The sequence below is a fragment of the Penaeus japonicus genome, unplaced genomic scaffold, assembly GCF_977035675.1.
Source record: "Penaeus japonicus unplaced genomic scaffold, GWHDUDI00000001_assembly GWHDUDI00000026, whole genome shotgun sequence".
Taxonomy (NCBI): Eukaryota; Metazoa; Arthropoda; class Malacostraca; order Decapoda; family Penaeidae; genus Penaeus; species Penaeus japonicus.
The window spans coordinates 4,002,943-4,027,942 of NW_028234428.1; the positions used below are offsets into that span (position 1 = coordinate 4,002,943).

The window sequence follows — 25,000 nt, forward strand, 5'->3', positions numbered from 1 at the left end:
TATACATGTATTATACATGTATATTTATGTGTGTGTATTCTTATGTATATCTTTTATATATAACTACATATAGCTAGATTGCACATCTTGTTTATCACTTTTGATAAATATTAAAACTATAAATGCAGTAACATTTTTTATGCAAACAAGCAGGTTTGCACTGATTTTGTGCAATTTACTATATGTACTGGTACATTAAGTGGCTAATCTGCAAAAGTAGCAGTAAAGGCAGGCTGAATTATAACTTCAGCACAGTGGCAAAAAGATGAATGAATGCAAACAAGTTGCCAGTGTTCCCTATATCAGGATGTCAACTTTGCTGATCAGATGAATGTAATTTTCATTACTCTCTGTGTAATTTACATGCTGTAAACTATCAAAATCTCTTTTATTTGCACTAACAGTGCCAGATATGTTTTTATATACTGGAAATGAAAAAAAGAATGGCTTTTCAAAATCTGTTGTTTGTTTGGGAGCAATCAGACTAGACTCTTTGGTACAAAGTTGTTTTTGTGTTCTTTCGTTGCATAATGTCAGTGCAAATCAGCATCTTTAGGATTTATATATGAACGAGTAAGAGTTATCTGCACATCTACACATTCAAATATTTTACTGATTTGAAAGCTTGAATATTTAGTGCAAATAAAAAATAATATCAAACACTTAGATTTTCATCCAATCATGAGCCAGTCATATGCAATAGCCACATATGGCTAGAACTTATGATATTTATTGGATTAATGGGAAACAAACAAAAGATAATATTTCTGGTAAAAAGAATATTATCCAATGAAGTAAAAATTCCTCTCTGCTACTGTAGATATTGGTGCTTTACTGAATACATCTCATATTATGAATTTCAGCAAAGATATGCAAGATCTTCTTGGGGAATTATTCCTTCCGTGTGATATGCCAGAACCTCCCAAACAGAGCTTCTTCAAGGGACTGTTTGGGGGCGGAGTCTCACAGTTAGACCGGGAAGAACTCTGTAAGTAGAGAAGCAAATTTTGTCTCTTTTTCTATGATATGTTAAAAGATATTTTATGTATACATAGATTCATGCACATCTACACCCCATCCATTTTAAAATGTATGGACTATGCACTTACATGAAAATACTTTTAATAAATATACACATAAACTTACACATACACATACATATGCAAATATGCATGCAGGGGCCCACACGCAGTCATATTTTGTGAGACTACAAAGGGAAAACCATACATATTATACAGGCAGTGAAAAAGTAACACAGACATATAAAAGTTGGTTATAAGGAAACATATGGTTATTAGTTTGACTTCATGAATTTTATCTATTTTTTAATTTTTTTTATTTAGTCATGATGATTAAAGAGAGCATTGCTAGTGAAAACAAAAGCTTATCAGCTAATAATCCTTTTTATGAGGGTTACTTATTGAAACTGTTGTAAGTGATTGAGCTATTTGTCTTGAGTGGAAGATATTTTTTAGCAGAGAATCAAAAACCTCTTAAAGTAGAGAGGTACTAATAGTCTCCAGTGTGAGGAAATAAGCCTTGTCATATTGTATTATCAGTGAATGAATTCCAAATAGTCAATTGCTTGATGATATCACCATAACTGTAGAGTTTGATATAATACTTTTTTAATTCTAAGTATCCCAGTTTTTATCAATTTCCCTAAAATCCCCAGCTAGCACTAAAAGGACCTCATATGACTTCTGATTTGATTATCATAATAATGATAATAATAATAATAATAATTATTATTATTATATTATTATTATTATAAGAGTTTAAAAAAATTAAGCACTTGTATATAACCAGATATTAGAAGATTCATTTAATGCAATGGGCATTCTCATAAGGTCAGATCACTTTCATACTGCATCTTCTTTTTGTTGAAATTACAAACTGTTTATTCCCTCAGTTATGTTGAACAATTATACCAAATGCTTATTAGTATCACTTAGCAAAAGATCATTTACAGACTCATATTTCACACCATGAATCTAGAAAAAAAAACAAAAAAACTTCTTAACCCATTGCTGATGGGGCACCTAACAACCTTACTGGTTGTCAAGGCGGACGGTCTTCGACCCTAGCAGCACTGGCTAAAAATTAGAGGGATGGGGAAAGGGTTTTCTTAGTCCTCCGGGTAGTGCAGAGAAGCCCAAACAATATTTTTCCATAAATCCATCATAAAATGCAAGTTTAGGCTGACTTTGGAACCCTGTAGCTCTAGAGCTAGCGTCATTAAAGCCATAATACTTCATGATTGTTTGTGCGCTTCAACTGTGAGCAGATCCCAATGTCACATCATGTACGCATTGACACCTGTCTCTTAGACCTAATCTGTGCCGATATGTATGTCATGACACCCATACGCAATGGGTTAAGATGCCCAACCCAAGCGGAACATCTTAAAATGTGGCCTGTCTTGGAAGGGTTAAGTCTGGGGTCAACTTCAACCATATTTTAGCTCTTGAGTAATGCATTAACTCAATGATGACGGTACACGGCTAAATGCCTGATGACGGGGTGACACACCAGTGTGACGTTCCCGATGCAATATTGCATAGGCCCGGCGTATGGGGTTGCCACTTCTCACCGGGCCCGTTGGGATTGAGTTAATTTCTTGAAAGCAGATAGTAATTGGTGTCAATGCCATACAGAGAATATGAATATTTTAAGCTTTTCATGGATACATCTAAAAAAATTCATATGTTAAGTATCCATACATCAGATTTACTCTTTTTTCTGTTTTCTGGTGAATGATTATAATATGTTAAAGTGTTATTTTAACATATTTAGTGAAATATATAATGAAAATATTTTTTATGAATACAACTAGTTGCATTTTGTTAGTATTAGCCTAAGTGTGAAGTTGCTATTTTTACTATGTACATATACAGCATACATGATCAGATAGTGTGAACATAAAGGTATATTGGTTCAACTTTTTGAGTGGAGTGAAATAGAAGGGAACAGTCATACAAATATTGCTACACTATGAAGCTGGAGGGATGGATTTGAAGCTGTGTTTGCAACTTTTTTTTCATTAAAGAAATGAGCAATGTTCTAATTCAGTATACACAATTTTAAAACTTTGAGCTTTGAGTTGTATGAATTTATAATTGTATGAAGTTTTTAAGATGCTAGTCTCATTTTATTCATGAGATTAGTAGTATCACTTTCTGGTTTGAGAAAGTTAGAGTAATGAAATGTAACAATAAGTATGGTTTTTGTATGGTATCATTAGATTCTGCACTTATGGCATTGCTTGAATAGAAATTGATTAACACACATTTTGCAGTCGGTGAAGCATCAGGAAAGGGATCGCGCAGTGTGGCCAAACACTTGCCAGGATCAACAGCCCAGCTAGAAGCTCTTAACATCCGAGCTGGCACAGTTACCGGGGAGATTGCCAAGACCCGAATGCAGTTGGTTGAACGAGGACAAAAGCTCGGAGAATTGGAGGAAAGAACTGGAAGAATGATGACGGACGCAGAGACATTCTCCTCGACTGCGCACCAGCTCATGCAGAGGTACAAGGACAAGAAGTGGTACCAGCTATGAAGTGACTATCAGGTTGTTATGGTGATATCATGTACCAGTTATATATTTCCCTAGCACTACATCCTTCCTTTGAGATGTAAGGGTATATGTGATACAAAATTAGGAGGGCACGTAGAGCGTCGCCCTTTGTCAACCTGCTGTATACCAAATACTTATGGGAGGTTGATACAGACACTGGGGAGGTTGGATGCCCATTAGGAGAGGTGGTACTTGCCAGTACAGTCTTACTGTAAATATGGTTCTTGCATTTAGACATCAGCCCCACACCATCATTCAAGTTGTTACAGTATTTAAGAGTATCAGCAGGTACCTGATACAAGTGTTAGGTGATGCTACCCTTTAACTGTAGTTGGTGTGATATCAAGGTATTAAGCTGTAGAAGAAAAATTCCACATTAGTGTGGGAATTTCTTGAAGTTGTGGTGATTGTAAATAAGTAAAATATGTACAGGGAAACAGTCTTATGAGAATGAATATTGAGGAGTTAGTAGCTTGTATTCCCATGTGTTTTATTGGGTGTGACATTAATGGCCAAACTGCATTGGGCAAAGTGCATGGAGCTGCACATGCACAGTTACACCAATTGGTTGTGAGCTCTTAAGATTATCATTAGGTTTCCTATTCCTAATGGTCTTTGATCAAATTTCCTCTTGTTCCTATATTCAAATTTTGAATTCTGTTTACCCTTTAATTGGGCACATGAATATTTTAGATTCTTCTTCTTTGTAAGGTATAATCAATATTTGATTTCATATGATGATCAGAAATGCAGTACTCAGTGTTTGCTTTTGTATACAGGGAGCACTGTTTCATACTGTACCGACTGATGTTAGTATAACTTTGCCATTGGGCTGAAATCAGTCATTAGCACTGAACACTAAGTACAGGAATCCACTGTTGTTTTGTGATATTGTAATGCAATTGTTATTGATTGATACACAATGAGTGCAAATGTGGAATTGCTTCTAACTTTTATAAAGTGATCTTTGTGAATTTGCCAAAAATATGTGTTTAGACCAAGGATGCCCTATAATGCATAATTTTTTGAAAATGTTCTATTTACTGATAATATTTTAGCCAAAAATTATCCCAGAAAATTGAGTTATTTTATAAGCTGTACAAGTATTGAAATATGTGATATATATAGAGTTTTTTTCAAAGTAGATTGCTTTCCACTAAAACATCATTTAGATATTCTTTATGCTTTCAAGTGATTAAGAAAGTGTCTTATGCTAAATTACAAACAGATGTTTAGTAATTACAGATGAAAACAGCATTCAGTATATCAATATTCTATAGCATACTGACTGTAAATGTAATTTATTTTTCATGTTGTGTAGAAATTACAAACATAGTTATCTGTTTTAAATTGCATTGTATATCGATTGTACACATAAAAATTTTCAGTCTACGAAGGGTCATCTGTATTGGCACGGTATTAACTTCATTTTTTTAGCAAGTTACTTTTTGGAATCATGAATTTTAGTTATTATATTTTTAATGTAAACACTTTTGTATCATTAAAAAAAGAAGAAAGAAAAAATGCAACCTTCAAGAAATTATATTCATGACCTATGTGTCACTTCGTAGATGCACACGCGTATGAGGGAGCCAGACTCTGCTTTTCTATCACAGTCTGGTTCAAGCATCTGATGATTCATCTGGGCTCTATTGCATGATTTCAGACAAGTTTCAATTTGCATATGTATGCACCCTTCGCTGGCAAATGCGCGGGTGCATACATAGAATTGAAAGAACTAAGAGAACATAAACCAGTCTAATGCTATGGTACATGAGACTTTTCTACATGGAGTGAGGCTAGCATGGGTGGATGGACTAGTTATCTACTTGTTTTCAGGGAAAGATTACTTTTGCTTTTTGATTGATAGAAAGTAGTGTTTGACTTCTTGTTTTGTTTTGTTTTTTTGGCTTGAGAAATATTAATTTACACTTAGTAATGACAAAAAAGTACATTTACTTATCACAGTGTTTTGTAAAGAAAAATAATATCCATGTTAAATTCATTATCCACCCAGTAATAGGTCAGATTTATGTATCTTTTATATATATAAATACACATATGAATATGTAGAAATATATTTATGTATACAAAGATATAGCCATATCCCATTCTTTAATGGCATTTTGTAAAAGAAAAAAAAGTTATGGTTGTAATTTCTATCATTTAGTTTTATAACAGGATTTCAGTATTTTGACAATTTAGATACTGAAAGACATGGAAGGTTAAACACCTCAAAATACAGCCACAACAACTAGTGAATGTCATCCATCTTTATGGATTTCAGTCAAAAAAATAAACTCAAGTTTGATTAACTTTAAAGATTGCAGGTTTAAAGTAAAGTATTTTTTCTTTTTCAAATTGTACAGATGATTAATACCCATTCATATTACTGCAGAAAGAAACTTCATTCAATGCATTATACTGACATGGCTTTCTTTTGTTTTTCTTATGATTACTGATATTATTACCATTACATTTGACAGTAGAAAATACAAGAAAGGAGACAAATATGATGGAAACTATTTGTTCACATTTTCCTTTCTGGATCAATCACAAGTAAAGCTTTTCAGGATTTGCAAGTAACACAGACTGTTTGTTGAGCTGTGAGGGCCAGACTGCCAGGGCATTTCAAGATTAGGATGCTGAGTGACCACATTTGTTTTCCATATCGACTTCAGGTGATCAATTTTTTTTCTTCTCGTTTTCTCTCTTTTTTTTCCTTTTTTTTTTTTTTCTTTTCTCATTCCTGTTGTTCCCTAATGTGGTAAATATTGTTAACTGTAAAGTGTACATAAAAAGTGTACAGGACCCTAGAGTTTTGTCGTGTTATGTCAGTGATGTCATAAATATATAAGCAAAAATCTATTACCAGTTTAGTGCTGAGCAATGCACCATTTACTACATTTTCGTAAAGTCACAAATAAAGGAGTATTAACTTCATTCACATGATATTGACTGTGAATACACCCGTGCCCATTCATAAACTCTGCTTCTCAGATTGGTAGTTTGTCTTTAGTTATTTATTTTTAGAGATATATTATTGTCAATTCAAAGAATCATTCTTTAAGAAGTCTTTTAAATAAAGCTCATAATACTCTCTCTCTTTTTCCTCTTTTTATGAATAGTGATGATGAACCCTGGTAGGTCTGTAGTCAAAGATAATCTATTCCAGGTTTGCTGGATAACAGAAATATGTATTATCTTTTTTATTTTATTATTATTATTATTATTATTATTATTATTATCATTATCATCATCATCATTGTTGATGTTAATGTTATTGTTATTATTTTTATTATTATTGTTATTATTAAAATAGTCATTATGATTATTATGATTATTGTTATTATAACTAATATAATTTGTTATTATTATGATTATTATTATCATTATTGTTATTATGATACTTTATATTTTATCATCATTATTATTATTACTGGTCATAGATATTCATGATACCCGCTTGATTGATATGACAAATATTTACAGTTGTTATTAATATTAACTTTATTATTAGATTAATCATAGATATTTGATAGATACTGGCAATAACAAACTGGCAATAAGTTTGTTAATATTTTTTTTTATCAGTTTGCAGATATTTAGTAAACAGAAATGACACTTTTCACACTGATGAAACTTATTAATGATATTATCAACATAATCCATATTATGCTGTTTTTATATATGTTAATGTTTTTTATTATTGTTGTCATGATTATTGTTGTTATTTTTTTATTTTTTTATTTTTTATTGTCATCATCATTATCTCTAAAGTTAATATTTGAAATATAAATGTATTTTTTATCTATGGTCATTTTTATCATTATCATTATTATTGACTTTTTGTTATCTTTATATTTGACATTTTTACTATTATGATCATGATGATAATAGTGACACTGATTGTTTTATTATTATTATTATTATTGTTATTTTTAGTATTATCATTATTAATGTTACAGTTATCACTAGCTATGTTTTGAGTTTCAATTTCAGATGGTAAGTTAGTATCTTTAATTTCATGATAATTTCAACAATCAATTATTTTCTTGTTATATATTCTTTTTTTATGTTATTATTTTATTATAATAATAATAATTATTATTATTGCTATTATTATTATTATTATTATTATTATTATTATTATCATCATTATCATCATCATTATCATCATCATAATCATCATTGTTAATATTTTTATTGTTGTTGTTATTACTACTAATATCATTCATTATTTTTATTTTTTATTGTTGTTAGTATTATCATTGTTATTATTATTAAGACTGTAATTTTTCTTATCCTCAACATCATCAAACTTGTTACTCATAATTAGAGAATTGAGAGAGACCACCATTATGTCAGATTCATATACACATTGCGTATTATTGAATTGTAAGTCATTTTGATTTGCAATCATTATAACAGTTATTTAGATTATTGTTTTTTTTTCAGTGATCTGAAGCGAGTATTAGCATTTTTATATGGTTCAGTAGAAAGAAATTAAAGAGAAATTGATTTTATTATCTGCTCCGAGTGTTAGTGAATGGGAATAACACATGATGAAGTTGATACTAAACTTTGGAAAGACTGAATGGTATTGCTCGTGCATTTACAGGGGAAGTTTGACCTTACTGGAACTTTCATATAAACGGCTTATATGTCGAGACATGTTATAGGTGTACAGATCTGTCTTGTGTGTCTCATGACCATAGATGTAAGATAGAACAAACAGTTTATAGTTATGTAGTATTTTAGTTAATGTGAACTTAGTTTAGTTTGTGGATTCATTTGTGTGTTATGTAAGGGAATAGAATTTTCTTGTAAATGAAAATAACCCATGGCCATATCTTTTTGTCCGTTTATGAATTGAATAGGTTATTGCATAACAAAGCATTAGGGAAAATAGCTCTTAATATATTTATTAAGCATCCCAACATGATTAAAGAGTATTGTCACTACACACCTCCTCAGCTCTATTGGAAAGTGATGTTGTCACCATCTGTGAATGCCAGCAGCTTTAAATATACCTTTTGTGGTGGGCCTCGAAGTGTGGTACAGTTTGCAAGCTACATGTGTTTCTTGATGTATTTTAGATCAGTGTCTTTTCTTCCAACTTCTCTTTGTGGAGATTTCTAACTTAACCTTTGTGCTCTTGGGAGACGGCGTCTATTTATCCTCAGCATTAACCCAGTATCGTATAATTAATCATTGGAATTGTCACTGCCCGGAGCAAAGAGTCAGCTGAGCATTGAGAAATGTGGGGGACCTGTGACGAACACCAGTCACCGCGCTGACCTTTTTTCCCAGCACTGAACCTTTTTCAATATTTAGCCATGATATTTATATCCAGCATGCCTTTTGGTAGCCAATTTAAAGGTAGTTTTTTAGAATACTAGAAGAATCTTTCTCCTGCACCATACTAATATTGTATTTATCGTTAGACTAGGCAGTGCAGTGTAATTACAATGATGTCATCTGCACAAATTAGTACCACACTTCAATTATAAGGTATATTTAATTATGGCAAACTAAAGTACGACAAATGTTTGTTTATGTCTTGACAAGGTAGCAGTGTTCAAGCTCTTTTTCAATCAGTGGTGATTGTTATGAATTTTAAAGACTTTAGAAAAGGAAAATAAAGTGCAAATATTATATTCATACATAAACAACTTAATATTGATCATTTGTTTTTTGTTTTTTGTGCATTCACTTGATTTGAGTTTTCCCTGGCAAGGGTTCTGGCACCTCTTCTTGACTTGTCAAAATTGAAGCAGGTTAAAACGTGATAAGTATGTTTTTCTTGTTAATGACATCAAGCCAAAGAAAACATGTTGTGTCAGCTGCATGCAGGTTGCTTTAGTTGTTTTACAAAGTGCAAACCCATTTTTTTCATATGAATTCCAAAGTGTCCTTTCTTTTTTTTTCTTTTTTTTTTTCTTTTTTTGTTCTAAAAAAGTGGTAAGTCATCAAGTCTTGTTAAATCGTGGTTAAGTCATATATCTTATGAAAGTAGATGAATCACCATACTCCTTATTTTGAAATGAGGCATTCTGGTCTACAAGATGATGCAACGTGGTCTGTATTGTAAATCAAGGCACCTTGGTCTTGGTCATGAGAAGCGGCACTCTGGTATTTATTGAGACAATAAATCACTCCTGGTGGTGATTACCTTTGAAGTCATCAATTTCATATAAAATTAGGCAGATTTATGGTAATCAGTATTAGATCAGGAGCAGCAAAAGAACCATTTCTCTGTTCTAGTATTATAGTATGGCCACATATATTTGTTTCAAATGTACTGTCTGTTTTTCATGTGAATTTTCAATGTCCATAAATGTCACCTGTTTGCAACTGTAAAAAAAAAAAAAGCCTTATCCGACATGATGCCAGCAAAAAACTGTAATTGCAGTAGTTGGAAATTTCATTGATCTTGCTTCATGATGGGTTCTCATGCCCTGGCAATTGGTTATGTGACTAGTTATGTTATAGTGCCCAAATATTCCTCTAATATTTAAGAAAATTAAGTTTTTATCAAGTTATGAAGATATTGATCATATTATTTTATGAATTTAAACTGTTTAGCTGTAGAAAGTGAATTGTAGAAATGGAGGTGTATTATAGCATCATAGTGATTTATGCCATGTACTTCATCCAGGATTGGACTGTATCATATTCATATTCATTGACTGTAAAGTGGAAAGATAGCAGGAACAGAGTGATTGTGATGGCAGTTTTGGGTTTCTAGCAAATGCTTATTGAAATAGTACAATGGTTACTAACTGTCAAAAACTTAGACTTCAAGGATTAGTTAATAAATTGCCTTATCAGTAAAATAAGGCTATGTGATCAGACCCTTGAAATTGTGGAGTTTGCATAGAAATATCAGAATGATATTTCATTTCATCATTTTTTCATATGCATCAAACTTCATGATTTACTTGATGGATAGACATAAAAGTTCTTACGTTTCTTATATGATCTGGATAGTTGTTGTATCATAAGTCTGTAATGAGCAAAGTATATGGATGCTCAAATATTCTATGGTAATAACTGACAGTTTTTCCTAACTCAGAAAGATCCCTAGCTTCCAACATTTATTTCTGCCTAACCGTTGGCCAATTCCTGGACCATTGACCAGCTGTTGGATAAGACTTACATTAACAGTACTTTTAGGTACTTGGGAACTGAAGCAGTGGTGTTCAATTGAATTCCAATTAAAATTAAATGTTGTCATTTTAAAGACAATCCACAGTTCTTTCATTGATGTAGGAATTATAACTGTAGTTATCACAAGTGAAAGACAGAATGGAAATAAAAGCAGAAGCCATAGTCCTCATTATAAAGGTCACCAAGTATCCATAAGATCAACACACTAAGGTCACCATAGAAAGAGAATCTGCTTACCAAAGACTGGTAAACTGGATACACTGACATACTGACATGAAAATTAATCAGGGTTGTTGATATTGAAGTTCACCAAAAGTGAATCAGACAGTTAGGCCACCAAGTGCTATTGCAAAAAAAACAAAACAAAACAAAAACCAACAACAGCATACCTCAATTTTTTTTTTGGTATGAGTTTGCTGTGAATACCCAAGGTTGCCACAGGGATGATAGAATAATGGGAAGAAGAGGGTCGAGTTGGAAAGTGTACCCAAGATCATTGGCAGATGAAGAAACTGGGTATGTCCAAGGTTGCTAGGGGAGTTGAAGAGCACACTACAGGCCACCAGGTAGTCTGGCAGACAAGGCAGAGCTGAAGATGCTGAAGGCCAGACTGCCTGTGTGTACCAGAGATCACCCAGGATTGAGCAAGACTGGAGAGTGTACCCCCTGTGCAAGCTTGCTCAGACAGTGGCCAGGAAGGGATATTTCATGTACAGTACTTAAACTATTATTTCTTGAATGTCTATTGTATATTCTTCAATCTCAAGACATTCACATATTTATTTTGATATTAAGTCCTATCAGTTTGTTTTGGGATTAATGTAGATCCAATGTGTTAGAGAGCACAATTTTCTATAGAGTGCACTGAGGCTCTGTATGAATAATATATTTTAGCAAAGGAAGTTGCATATGTACATGATATATATTATGAAAAGAATTTCAGCATTTTTGTTAATTGTTGCTACCTTCTCCTGGCCAGCATGTGTTGGGCATGAATCGTCTTTGGGGTCAGCATTTTCATCAAATCAGTAAATAAAACTATCAAGATGATTTTGTTTTTCTAAGCCTTCCCTTCTTGCTAGAAACTGCAGTTAGCTAGATCATAGACCTTCCACACCCCAATTTATGTATTTATTTATTTATTTTTAACCCACTGTCGGGACTTATATTTACCAAATGCCACTCCCACCAGCTAGGTAATAAGTGTGACATCTCTCCCGGTTCATTATCTGGCCGAGTCCTGGGCGGGGTAATGTGAAATGCTGAAACGTCAGCAATAGATCGCTAAATTGTTCTCAAATATATTCGTTTTACATAATTTCTTAGACTGTCACTTAAGTTTAGGTATTTGAAAGTCATAAAATGAGATATAACGTTACAAAAATGACATCACAGAAAACTACATGATACTGATGACATCATGGTAATTTCTGCTTCTTGATGGGTTGAATAAAAAGATCCGAGTTGAAAAACTATTGTAAAATGAAATGTGTTTGGCCAAAAAATAAAATCAAGTAAAAAATAACTTATGCAATACTACTACTAAAATTTGTTGATTACTGGTGATATCATGCCATGTAACATCACAAGGTACATTTACATACTCATGTGTACGTGTACGATTATTCATATTGTTCTTTTCATTTTGGTCAAAAAAAAAGAAAAAAGTATAAAACATGTTTTTTGATAGCCCACTAAGAGATTGCTTCCAATTTCCTTTGGTATTTTCACATAGAAGTGAAGAATATAGGCAAAGTTCAATAAAATAAAACTAAAGGCATTACTGCAACATGTTTTTCAACTAAAATAACTCGTCTGAACATGGCAATATTTTTATGTGCCTTTACATTGTAGACGTGTTCATGAAAACCATATGAATTGGGTGGGTGAAAAATGCTCTGAGTGGATCAGCGTGGCTCTGCGTAGCGAGAAAACACCCCGGCACGAAGCGTCGTGCGCTTGTTATCTTCCCTGCGTTAGCGGGAGTAGGATATAATACGTCCTGGCATGAATGGGTTAAAGGATAATTTCAGGTTCACAAGATGTCACAATGGAGTTACATTGAGGTTTCTTCAAGGGGTGAGTGAGTGACTGCGTGTGCCTGTGCACACATGGACGCGTGCATTTGTGTGTGTGTGTGTGTGTGTGTGTGTGTGTGTGTGTGTGTGTGTGTGTGTGTGTGTGTGTGTGTGTGTGTGTGTGTGTGTGTGTGTGTGTGTGTGTGTGTGTGCGCGCGCGTGCGTGCATGTGTGTGTGCGCTTGTATGCATGTGCTTGTGCCTAAGTGAGTGAGGGAGAGTTAGTTTTTAATTTATCCAGTTCAGTTTTCTTACTATGGTAAACGTATATACTGAATGAAAAAATGTAGGTGTTTTAATTAATAAAATATCAGTTTTCGTTATCTGTGTCATCAAGTTTATCAACCAATGAAATTCAATGATATTTTTAATGAAATAGTTAAAGATATTTACATTTCTAATTGTTGCAGATTTATCATTCTGTTGCAAGGGGTATAAAGATGTATTTGACCTAAGATTTTGGCCTGACAACAGGCATCAATGGGGACTGACTGTTCATACTACATTTGTCGAGGTGCACTAAATGGTATGCACCACCATCTGCACGTGGAACCTTTTGAATTTACGAACCTCTTATTTTTTCATACATTTATGAATAAAGGTAGCAGGAACATGACTGCATGGATGTAGTATGCAACATCTTGTCATTTGCGTCACACAGTTTTTTAGGCACTCGGAGCCAAAACATTTCATGATGTACAACATTTCATGATGTAACAGCTTATTTCTGTCGCAAATGAAGTGAAATTGTGAACAACTCCCTACAACCAATCTAAGTTGTCACATCAGCTTTGGCACATCCATTGCAACTGCTTGACACGGATGCAAAGTCCTTGGGCTGGTACTAAAAACACTCTTAATTTGTTAAGAGTGTTATTTCTTACTGGCTTTCTTAGAGAACAATAAAACTATGTAAAATGTAAATCTAAACCAAAAAGCAGTTTGTGAAAATCCATTTTGCCACACTAAGCAAGTTAAGAGTTAGGGTAATCCCTGTAACCTGATTTCTCTCCTGAATTAGCTGAGAGCCAATCAGACATCCCAAGAAATACAAGTGTTTCTTCTAAAGTAGGGTTTAGCAATAACCAAGCTGTGTCAAATTTTAATAACTGATTTAGGCCTATGCGTTCGAGAGCCCCGGCATTGTAACATGCAAGGCTGGAATGCCCCCATCGTGAGTGGGTTAACCCATTTGCACTAGTTGACTTGCTATCACGTTCAGTTGTTTTTGGGTCAGACACCAGCGACGAGATGTTTAGTTAAAGCTGGCGCACCGGGTGAGCGGGCTTACAGCACTTGCTTGCGGCTAGTGCGCCTGAAAATCCTGAGGTTTTAAGCATATGCGTTCGAATACCCCAACCATTTAGAGCCGGAATAGCTCCGGCATGAATGGGTCAAAGTCTTTTTAAAGGTTTCATGAACTGATTTCAGCAGCACTGTTGTTTCCACAGATTTAAAATTAGGTCTTTTATTCCTTTATTACTTGTGCCTGTGTTATGATTTCATGCAGTAATTGGTGAAAGCATTTTGAATGTGTTTCTCTCATTGGCTGGCCATGGTAATGGTGTTTTAATAAAGTTGCAGTTAAAACTGCATCTCAGATCTGGATGAAGTGGGAGTCGTAACAGCTACATCACATTCCTTGGATGCGGCCCCCACTCAAACAGATTAAGATGTTCATTCATAAGACTTTTAAAAATGCATACCCTCAGTTCTCTACAGATGCAATCCAATTGTAAATGATTATTTGTGGTCAATATAAAAACCTGAGATTTTCTTTACATTAAGCTTTTGGAACTGGTTTTCTTAGGGGGGAAATAGGCATCAAATAGATACAGGTTTTGTGGTTCTGAAACATCAGTAAAACTGAGAGTTTAATAACAAATCTGAAGGTAATTTACATAAACCAAATTACCATATTCATGCAACAGAGTTTTCACACTATTTACAAAAATTCAAATAGTTGTTCAATTAAAGATTTCAACAGATACCTCTGAAATTAAACAAATTAATGCCCAAATATTTAACTTGGGTAAATAGTTTACAACATAATTTTTTTTTTTATATCTTTGGTTAAAATTTCTTTTAAATTAATATTGGACTTCCCTTCAGTAACTTAAACTAACCATATATCTGATACTGTATAGAGAGAGGGAGGGAGAGGGAGAGAGAAAGAGAGAGGGGGAGAGAGAAAGAGAAGAGAAAAGAAAAGACCCGAACAAAGATCTTGGCTCATGGGAGTATTAGTTACTGGTAAGGGAGGAGGCTCTTCCGTGGATGGATTGCCCCATCTATCTCATATCACTACACCTGCAACATGGTTGTCATATAAATCCAACAGCAAAACAGCATTTACCACAAAGTCCATCTTCAGCATATAAAGCACAGGAGTTCTATTAAAAGCTATATGTTGCACTATCCACTGCTTTTTTTATTTTTATTTTTTGAAGATTTTTTTTTAATATATATTTTTTATTTTCATCATCCTGTAGCATTTTATGTATTGATAGTTTTCATATTTTCCCCAGTACATTTTACCAGTGATACAGGATCTCTTGACTACACAATAGGCAAAATTACGAATACACCAAATAAATCTCGAGCACCACTGCCAGAACATCATTCAATATATACACCATATATACATCAGATAACTAGGAAAGCTCATGGAGTTATACTAAAGCTTTAATTAAAATCTGGACAGTTTATAATGTCATTTTACTCAGTCCGTCGTCCTTCTGGACATTAATCTCTATAGATGCCTAACAGAGCAAATTTCCAAACAGCTTTTTCAACGGAATACCAACTTATGTTTATCACATTATACATGACATAATATAAGCACTGATGCTTTTGCAATCCATATCCTCATACACAAACCTGGAAGCTACTACAAACCTCACTGTTAAGGCTGCAGCCTTTTCCTACTTAAATCACATATCAACAAGAGAGGAGAATATCAAGGCTCATTAGCAACCTATCTATTATTGATGCTCCTGGTGCCTTTTCAACAAGGTCACCTATCTGAAGAGCTTCATAAACATTCCACTGATCCTAACCTCTACCAACAAGATCTTCAAGGATCAAAGTTTAGAATGTAGTCTTTCAGTATCCCTGGAAGTGGTAGTTTGTTGACGTTCTGAGTGGTTCTTCTCTCCAAGGAATCGTAGATGATTACTCGACATATCTGTTTCAGGGTCCTGGGTTTTGTGTAGAGGTCTCTGAAAGTAGATGAAAAATCAGTTGTAGAAAGAAATTTGGTCATCATACTGAGGGGTCAAAGTGGAACACGATTATCCCCTGAGAAGGACCCCTCCCACCTTTACCACCAATCTTGTCGTCTAATATCCCCACATGAAGAGTTACCAGCAAAGGCAGGTTGGTACCATATTTAGTATAATTAAATTAATGCAGACCCTTAGCCTGGGATATAGCAATATTTTGTCAATCATTGATGCATCCTTTTTTCACTGTCAAGCAAAGCAATTATTTTCATATTAACCCACTAATGACGGGTGGTTTTGGCTCTGCCTCGACATAATGCCAGGGTATTTCAAAATGCACAGGCCTAACAACACCGGCTATTCATCCGTTGAGGCGGCAGCGAGCTGCTATGCTCCTGATCACCCAGTGTGCTGGCCATACAGATAGTAATGACATGATATTGCATCCTAGGTGGGAAGACCAGCCAGGCCATGATGTCATATGTCATCTGTCGCTATGGGGTTAAGGCCATTATTTATTCATCAGGTTTGATTTACCATAGATTGGACCATATAAAAGTTTTGACAAAATTGAGAATTAGCTATTGAACTTTGTATTAAAACATATTATAATGCTATCATATGAACATATTTGATGTAAACTCTGCATAACTTTTTATAAGGGAAGATTGAAAAGATATTAAAAATTTATTTGTCTTAGACATGAGTTTATATCTATATTCAAGCATAATTAACCCACACAGGACGGGTGGTACAGCATGTGTACCGCGCATTCAAAAGCCCAGTTGCCGGGCGGCACAGTATTGTGCCAGCCATTCAATTGATTTAGGCCTAATAATTCGAATGCCCCGGCATTTGGACATTGAAGGCTAGAATTCCCCCGTCGGGAATGGGTTAACATGTTTTCTTTATAAGGGAAAAGCTGCTTATTAGATTTTATGTATTAGGACTTATATTTCTTAAAAGAAATGATTTCTTCATTTCTTTTATTAGGCAGAGTGGGGCCTTGTGTAGGGTAGGTTATATTAACCATGTGCTCATTCCGACCTTTTCTAATACTCGTGTAACCAAAGTTTTGTCTTTTATAATATGCAAAGGAAAATGGATGCTAAAGAAGGCCCAGTTTTATTAATTTATTATTTTTAAGTTATACAGCCATTAGGACTGTAAATTGCATACTACCTAAGTATCTTTGAAACATTTGGTCTATTGTTATTAAATAATTAAATTGGTGATTACGGTACTTGTTCCTATTCCATATGAAATATTAGCTTCTTGTGAATTCAAATTTCCCTCAGGTCACTCGTTACTTTTTTCTCTCAGCTATCTATAATCTTTGGGAAACAGACAATTATCTTTACTATTCAGATTGGCTCAACTGTATTATATCCTTCTAATCCATTAATGGCATTAATGTCTTCTTACCTGATCTAGATCACTTGAATTCAAGTTTGTCTAACAATTCATGAATGAGCCAACTTGAGCATAAACTTTTCAATCAGAACTCAAGCCTAGTCACTTCTGAACTTTCACTACCTCTAATCCAATCTGTAGAAGTTCCTACCACAAGAGAAATCCTACTGTATGGGAGATTCCCCCTTCCCCTCCTTCCTAACAAGACATACAAATAACTACAAATTGACACATATTGACACACCTACCTCAAAACCTGTGTCAAGGGACGCTTCATGGGTACAAGGGACGTTTGAGTGTACAGGATCTTGAGACACTGGTGCAACTCTTTGTGGTCCATAGCCAGGTAGTAAAGGTGCAGCAGCCGAGCAAACCTCTGGTCTGGGTCAATCAGCAGCTCTTCCTTCCTAATTAGCAGCTGCACATAATAGTAAAGTACCTACAAAAGAACAGTATGGTCAGAAATACAACTTAAATGAAGCAGATAGTGTTTCTGGGTAACAAAAAAATTCCTGGTTAAAATCAAATGGTATGCTGCTGATATTACCTTGATGAGGAACTTGCAAAGACAATACTTGATACCAGTAGGGCAAGCCTCAGACAAAAGTTTAATGAATATTGTAATATTGAATCATGAAAGATATGTGTATATGAAACATTATATACAGAATTATATTAACCCATTCAAATTGGGGCTTATATTTGCATAATGCTGCTCCTGCTGGCTAGATAACAACCGCACACAATGACTAAGTGCAAGATCTCTCCCGGTATAAAGCCGCACTGTGCCTACATGAGACCGCTTCAACTTGGTGATAATTGGAGGTTTTTGAATTTGTTTATATTATTTTCAAAAGTAAATGAAAATGTGTCTATACAAATGAAACTCCTATGATTATATGAAAATGTAACAATGTAAAACATATGTTTTGAAGGAGAGATCTTGACGTTCTAGGGCGTCACCCCTGGGAGAGCAAAATATTACGCTGATCTGATAACACATCAACTAGTGTGAATGGGTTAAAACTCATTCCCTTCCCTATGGAGTTGAGGATCTAGACCTGCCTTTGCTATGTTGAATATGTAGGTCAGTTTATTCATGTTTTATGATATATGATAACTGAAGAATAGCATGGGGAAGCTGTAGTAATACTTCTAGTTGGCTTGAGAAATTTTAAAAGTACCCTAAATCAATGTAGTAATATAAATCTTACTAAGACAAATAGGAAATTTAACCCTTCCGAGACAGGCCACAACTTCAGATGTTGTGTCTTCTATCATTATTTAAACTTATGGTATGATTTATGAGTATATTTATATAACATATTAGCGGTGATACTACTTTGCATTTGGTATACTGCATTAGTTACACAACTGAAGGAATACCTAGCTTGTATTTTGACCTGAAAAATGGCAGTGTGAAAGTAATCCAACCCTGTGAAAAATGCCCATCATGGATGGGTTTAGATGCTAACCTGATTGGATGACTTTTTTAGGAAGACAGATGACTGGGAATGGCAGATCATTGGTTCAGTTGTAGAAATATTAATGTTTGGATTGGCTCCATACTGCAGAAGGGTTGTCGTCAAGTCGTAGACATGGTCTAGGTCACTCGGGGCTCGAGCATTTTGTACCATGTCCATTAAAGACAGCAGGATATGTTGCGTCCTCTGACTGAACCTTTTTGAGGAAAATATGTATATCAATGCTTTTGGTGCAAATGTATAATTGTTATGATCATGAAAAAGTATATTCTTGCCACATGTAATAACATGAACAAATTCAAATGCAAATATTTCGTGTACACAATAAAACAAGCATATCTACATAAGATTAGCTCATAATCTTGTACACAAATACATACTCCTGCACATTCTCTTCCACACATAAAACAATGTAAAAGAGAAAACCTTACCTCACATTGGGATCAAGACCGTGCTGAAGAAGAATAACAAGTAGCTGCCGAATAAATGTGAAAGCACCTGCTTTATCCTCTTCTCGAGAGAGGGAGAGATTCTCACTGGCAGTGAACATCAGGACATGCAGAGGTGTGAGGTTCGATCGTGATGAGCAGTTCGGATTAGCACCATATTTGCACAGTATCCTTACGCAGTTTAAGTAGAATACCTATGAATTATTATATAGGGTATTAGTGGTTTATGTAGACTACAATATGTCTCTATTTACATAAAAAGATAGAAAATCTTTTATATGCAACTCAAGATATATATTTTGGACTTGACTTTGTCTTGACTATAACACTAATTCTGACAGAATAATACTGATACATCTTATGACATTCTAATAAATCTTGTAACCTAGAATACGACAAAAAAATACTTGCCTTCATTGTATGGGTAAAATGGTGCAGTGGATCTTTGTTGATCAGGGGGACTAAGCAAACCATGAGGGGAACTGAACCATCCCTACCTACAAGGTTAGGGTTCCCACCATAGTGCAACAACATGTCCAGCAATTCATAACGGAACTCCCAGTCGCGCACATGTCTCAGCACACATGCCAGGGCTGAGTTCCCAGGCTGATTGATACTGGGTGGTGCCCCATTCTGGAGTAGGTATCTGACAATGTGGAGCATGTCCCATTTATTCCATGGGGGAGGATCGAGATCATAGCCATAGCGGGCTTCCTCCAGTGCGTATCTGTATGAATGGAGGAAATATTATGTGCATTGTCAAAGAAAAGGATATGCAGATATTTTGGATAAAGACTGAGAAGGAAGAAGACTTACCAAAGTAAACTCAATGGTACACTCATCTATTCACCATTAATGTCAACTATTTGCACTCAGTCACTAAAGAGGTGAAATGGCACTCACCGAACAATAAGAGCATGGAGAGGTGTATTCCCCAAAGAGTCAGCAGTGTTAATGTGTTCTTTCAAGCCGTGCTGAAGTAACAACTTTACGGTCTCTAAAGTGTCTTCAGCACTCTTCTTGCCTAACAGGAAAACCACATGGAGAAGGGTCATTTGTTGGGTGTATGTGCGCACAGTGGTCTCAGCAGCACACTGTATGAGGAGGTCAAGGAATTTGAGATCATGGAGTGCTGCTTGGTGTATGGGGTAGTACTCATCATAGCATTGGTTGATCTCGTCAGACCTGTTAGTTGACAGAAGGGGAGGTCATATGTTAGTGGAAAGTTATGTGTACAAATATATAAATATAAATATATATATATATTCTTCCACTTAATTGAATACATGTGACTCTATACTTCATGATCACTTAGTGTCACATAAAATATTGGCCTCAAAGTTTGGATTTTTACACAGCTTTTTATTTTTGTATTAAAAATTATAAACATACATTATGTAAGATGAAAGACACCTTCAAATGTACATTCATCTAAATATTTACAAATGAAAGCAAGCACTGTATTCAATCCATTTGAGATAATCCTATCCAGTATAAAAGCTATTTCAACAGACACGCATAGTTACCTTTCTAACACTAAATATCTAACACAATTCCAAGCTCCACGTTCGCAGGCAATGTGGAGCAAGGGTCGTTTCTGTTGCCAGGGTAACCAGTGGTCCTCACCCTGCTGGGTCAGCAACTCCAGTATGTCAACCTGAATTCATAGATAAAATTAATTGTATGGCAATGTGTACTGACAATATAATATTGTTATAATTATCCCTATGACATATCACTGCCTTGTTTTGCAAGCTGCTCTTGTAGGAGACTTTATTAATTAAAGTTATTTTGCCTTCTTCTAATGCTTTTCATTTTTAATATTGACACACAAAAGGTAATTCTCAATTTAGTACAGTATACATTACACATCAATACCTGGTCTCCATCTATGGCATAATATATAGCATTCTGTAATTTATCACTGGATCTGTCACCCATTGCCACATCAGGCACACCTGAAAAACAAATGATAATAATAAAAAATAATTATACTTGCAATACTACTGCTAATAAAATATGATTACAATTGAAGATCATTTTGAACTGTCCTTCAACATTGCATAAAAAATCAAACTGCAAACTTACAGTATTTTCCACGCTGCTCACAGTTCTGGTTGTGCGGCCCTGGCCAGCACATCCGAGCCTCAACGTCAATTCTGGCCCCATGTTTGAGCAGGACTTCGACACAGTCCTCATATCTGAATGACAAAATGGGGAAGTACAGTCATTAATAATGATCTGGTGAGAGAATTCTCCTATAAAAATATATGGCTTTTCTCAGATATTTTTCCATTACGCTAATAACAGTCATTACTTGTTAACCCATTGTGGATGAGGGCGTGAATGAGCTAACTGGCCATCAGGACAGAGCATTTCTGACACCCTGGGCACCAGTTAGAAATTAGAGGGACAGGGAAAATGTTTTGTCTGTGCTCATAGTAGACACCCATCTTCTGGGCCTGAATGGAGCCATCATGTATGTCGTGACAATCATCCATAATGCACTAATTCAAAGTACAGAGGAGTACAGGATTAAAGAATAAGCTAATCTTAGCCAGAAACTACATGATTTAGTGTTTTTACATTGGGATTTGGAGAAAATCACTTTGTAAACTTATCATGGAATATCTATATATAATAGTGATTATAAAATATACTGATGTAACAGTATAAGACAACAAGACAGAGAAAAGAAAAAGAAAAAAGAAATGTCAACATAGCTCATATCAGTTCCAATAAATACATCTAAAGCTATTTCCACCTTACCCTCTGAGGCAAGCTATATGCAATGGCAGAGAGCACACTCCACGGTTGACGTCCACATTCCGCGTGAGGCACCACCTGACCATCTCCACATTGTTGATGCCCACAACCTTCTGGAGGAGGTTGTAGCCTTCCTCATTGTGTACATAGAGGAGATTTTCATTCTGTAGAGGAGGGAGGTATTTTGGGATTATGAGAAATTTCAGTTTTGCAGAGAGTATAATTACTGATGCTAGTGGGAAATAATCGATGTATCTAAAATAGAGATCTGCACATAAATGCATGTGCTCATACATACACATAAAATACCATGACATATTCTCCTTTTCTTTGTATCATTCTACTGATATTTATTTTGTTGAGGACTTACTACCTACATTATACTTTTGACCAGTGGCTCTAAAAGAAGTGTACACCATTTCCAGGGATTTATCTTGTTAGGTGCTCATCATATATCATTAACCCGTTAACGACGGGTGACGTGCTTTTTCGTCATACATGACACAGGAGCTATTGCCTGACAATGGGCATCATGTTTGGGGATTTAGGATCTATTATGTTATTTTATTGTGCTATGAGTAATGAGTGAGTGATGTTGACAATTGCAGTCATCAGTTCAGTTCAGACAGATTTGCGAAGACGTCGCTTCGCCCGGGCTATATGCACAAGGCCTCTGCCAGCTATGAGTGCTGACTCATCTTATCTAATCTTATCTGATCTTATGCAGTCATAATTATCATAACTGCCATAATATTAAGCAAAATGGATTTCAACTCACATCCAAAATCTAGATGGCACCACTTTCTTCTAGCACCAGCAGGAGAAAGAGCCTTGAATGGCACCCATGTATGGTCTCTAGCAAGCACTATCTCTATAGCAAGTTACCGACCTCTTGCTCTAAAGTACCGCAGATGAAAGATGTGCAGGCAGAACGAGAGGAGGAACGTGACTCACACCATACCCAATGCCTACAATGTGCCCCTGTGCCAGTAGGGATGCCTTTTATTGTGGCACTCACTGTCAAAAGCAGAAGTTTCCTTCCTCTTTTCTACCTCTTCATTTTGGATGGTTATAAGTTTTGTGTATGTGTTCATGACAGCACACAAATACAAAAAAATAAAGTTGCTTTTTGTCCTCCCCTAAAACAGCAATACTTCTATCCCATTGAGTATAAAGAAAAAAAAAAGAGTTGATATGGACCCTGAACTACAATTTTAGTCAACTGCAGAATTGTGAGCAGATGATGAAATGTAAAACAGGGCAGAGGACTTGAGATTGTTGAACCATAGGAAGAGTTTATATTCATAATTCCTTAAAAACAGAGAAAATAAATAGCCTTCCTAAAAAAAAGGACCAAGTAGAATCCTTTATAATGATCTAAAAATATTAAAATTATGAAATTATACAATGATTCCCTTTCCTATAAATTCATTAACATGAATTAGAAGTAATATGACTGAGACATTAATTTTTTCCCTATGTGACAATGCTTTTACACAGGAAGACAACACCATATGCATATATATATATATATATATATATATATATATATATATATATATATATATATATATATATATATATATATATATATATATATATATATATATATATATATATATAAAATATAAACCTAAAAACTTCCTGTAACATCTAACATAATGCTGACTTCAGGATGACATAATAAAGAAGCCATAAAAGAACTCCACACAAGGTCACAAAAACAAGGCCAGAGCAAGGTCGCTCTACTTACTTCATGTTTTCTTACCATCTCTCTTTAACAAACAATACAAAGCCATTATAGGACAATACTGTATCTGTTAATATATTATTTATTATCCTAATATTCATAATTATCCACAAACACATATGAGTGTGGTTGGGTCAGATATCTTAAGTTTCTCCTTAAATCATTCGTACCTGCTTTCTCTTCCTGTCCTCTACTACCCTAAACTTTAGTAAAGTGAGTTCTTAGTTGTAGTCAACTCTAGGATCAAGGTAGGTAAATTTTTCTATCCCATATCTGTTTTTGTTGTAAAAGATCAATGGTGATTTCCTTATCAAACATAAAGTGGCAGAGAAAACCAGACAACTAACTGCTGCCACAAAGAGAGAATTTTCAGTGTTGTAAATATAAAACATCAACTTATACCTAAAGAATATTGGAACTTTTGATTCATCTAAAAAGGAGACAGTCGTAACTTATGAACATCAAGCTCTCTGGGCACTCGTCCTTGAGTCAGGGGTCAAGAGAAAAGCTTTGACTGTTGTATTCATGTCCAAAACTTGAGCTCTGCTATAGTAACTTGAGCTTTGCTATAGAAAGACACCTAACTGTGATATATACGATGTCATCCTGTGAGGGCCACTTACAAACCATAATGCCTTTCTAAATTTCTTTGTCCATTTGTAAGAATCATTTCCACTACATTTAGAATAAGTTACACATAAAAATCTGAAAAGAATAAGAAAAATGAACCTAATCATTAACTGAAATTAAACACTTCTGCAGTATGAAAAGAAATCCTAATCAGTAGAATTCAACACAATGCAATAAATATAGATGGCCAGACATGCATGCCATGGCATCAGTGGCCATGCCTTCAGATGGCATGCATTATGCATCATGATTTAAATAGCCTTGCAATCAGCAGGTAACAAGATGTCCATCCTGTGGGAGGTACCTTGTGCAGATTATATTTAAATTGCAAAAAGTGTATTTATATCATTAGAAGATACTGATACTGATAATGATAATTATAACTGCGCCAAGATGCTCTGAATTTTCTGCTCAGAATACCAGCATGAGAGGGGGTCAGTATCAGGGACAGGTAC

General features: G+C 34.8%; 2 protein-coding genes across 3 annotated transcripts in view; one reads left to right on the plus strand and one right to left on the minus strand.

Moving 5' to 3' along the window:
• Tomosyn (syntaxin-binding protein tomosyn) overlaps positions 1 to 11,802 on the plus strand; it is a gene marked incomplete in the record, with an annotated part of 544,120 nt that extends 532,318 nt beyond the window's left edge. Inside the window, 2 exon segments of the mRNA XM_086551914.1 lie at positions 864 to 988; positions 3,299 to 11,802. Coding sequence (XP_086408040.1) covers positions 864 to 988; positions 3,299 to 3,561 — 388 coding nt within the window.
• Positions 11,803 to 14,668: 2,866 nt separating this feature from the next.
• LOC122251541 (uncharacterized) overlaps positions 14,669 to 25,000 on the minus strand; it is an 18,378-nt gene continuing 8,046 nt past the window's right edge. For both annotated transcript variants that reach the window (XM_043013564.2, XM_086551915.1), the window contains exons 3-12: positions 22,169 to 22,329; positions 21,488 to 21,600; positions 21,278 to 21,357; positions 20,926 to 21,056; positions 20,303 to 20,584; positions 19,811 to 20,126; positions 19,382 to 19,593; positions 18,942 to 19,146; positions 17,715 to 17,905; positions 14,669 to 16,050 (exon numbers count right to left, since the gene is read on the minus strand). In XM_043013564.2, coding sequence (XP_042869498.1) covers positions 15,906 to 16,050; positions 17,715 to 17,905; positions 18,942 to 19,146; positions 19,382 to 19,593; positions 19,811 to 20,126; positions 20,303 to 20,584; positions 20,926 to 21,056; positions 21,278 to 21,357; positions 21,488 to 21,600; positions 22,169 to 22,329 — 1,836 coding nt within the window. In that variant the 3' untranslated portion in view covers positions 14,669 to 15,905. The remainder of the gene's footprint in view (positions 16,051 to 17,714; positions 17,906 to 18,941; positions 19,147 to 19,381; positions 19,594 to 19,810; positions 20,127 to 20,302; positions 20,585 to 20,925; positions 21,057 to 21,277; positions 21,358 to 21,487; positions 21,601 to 22,168; positions 22,330 to 25,000) is intronic.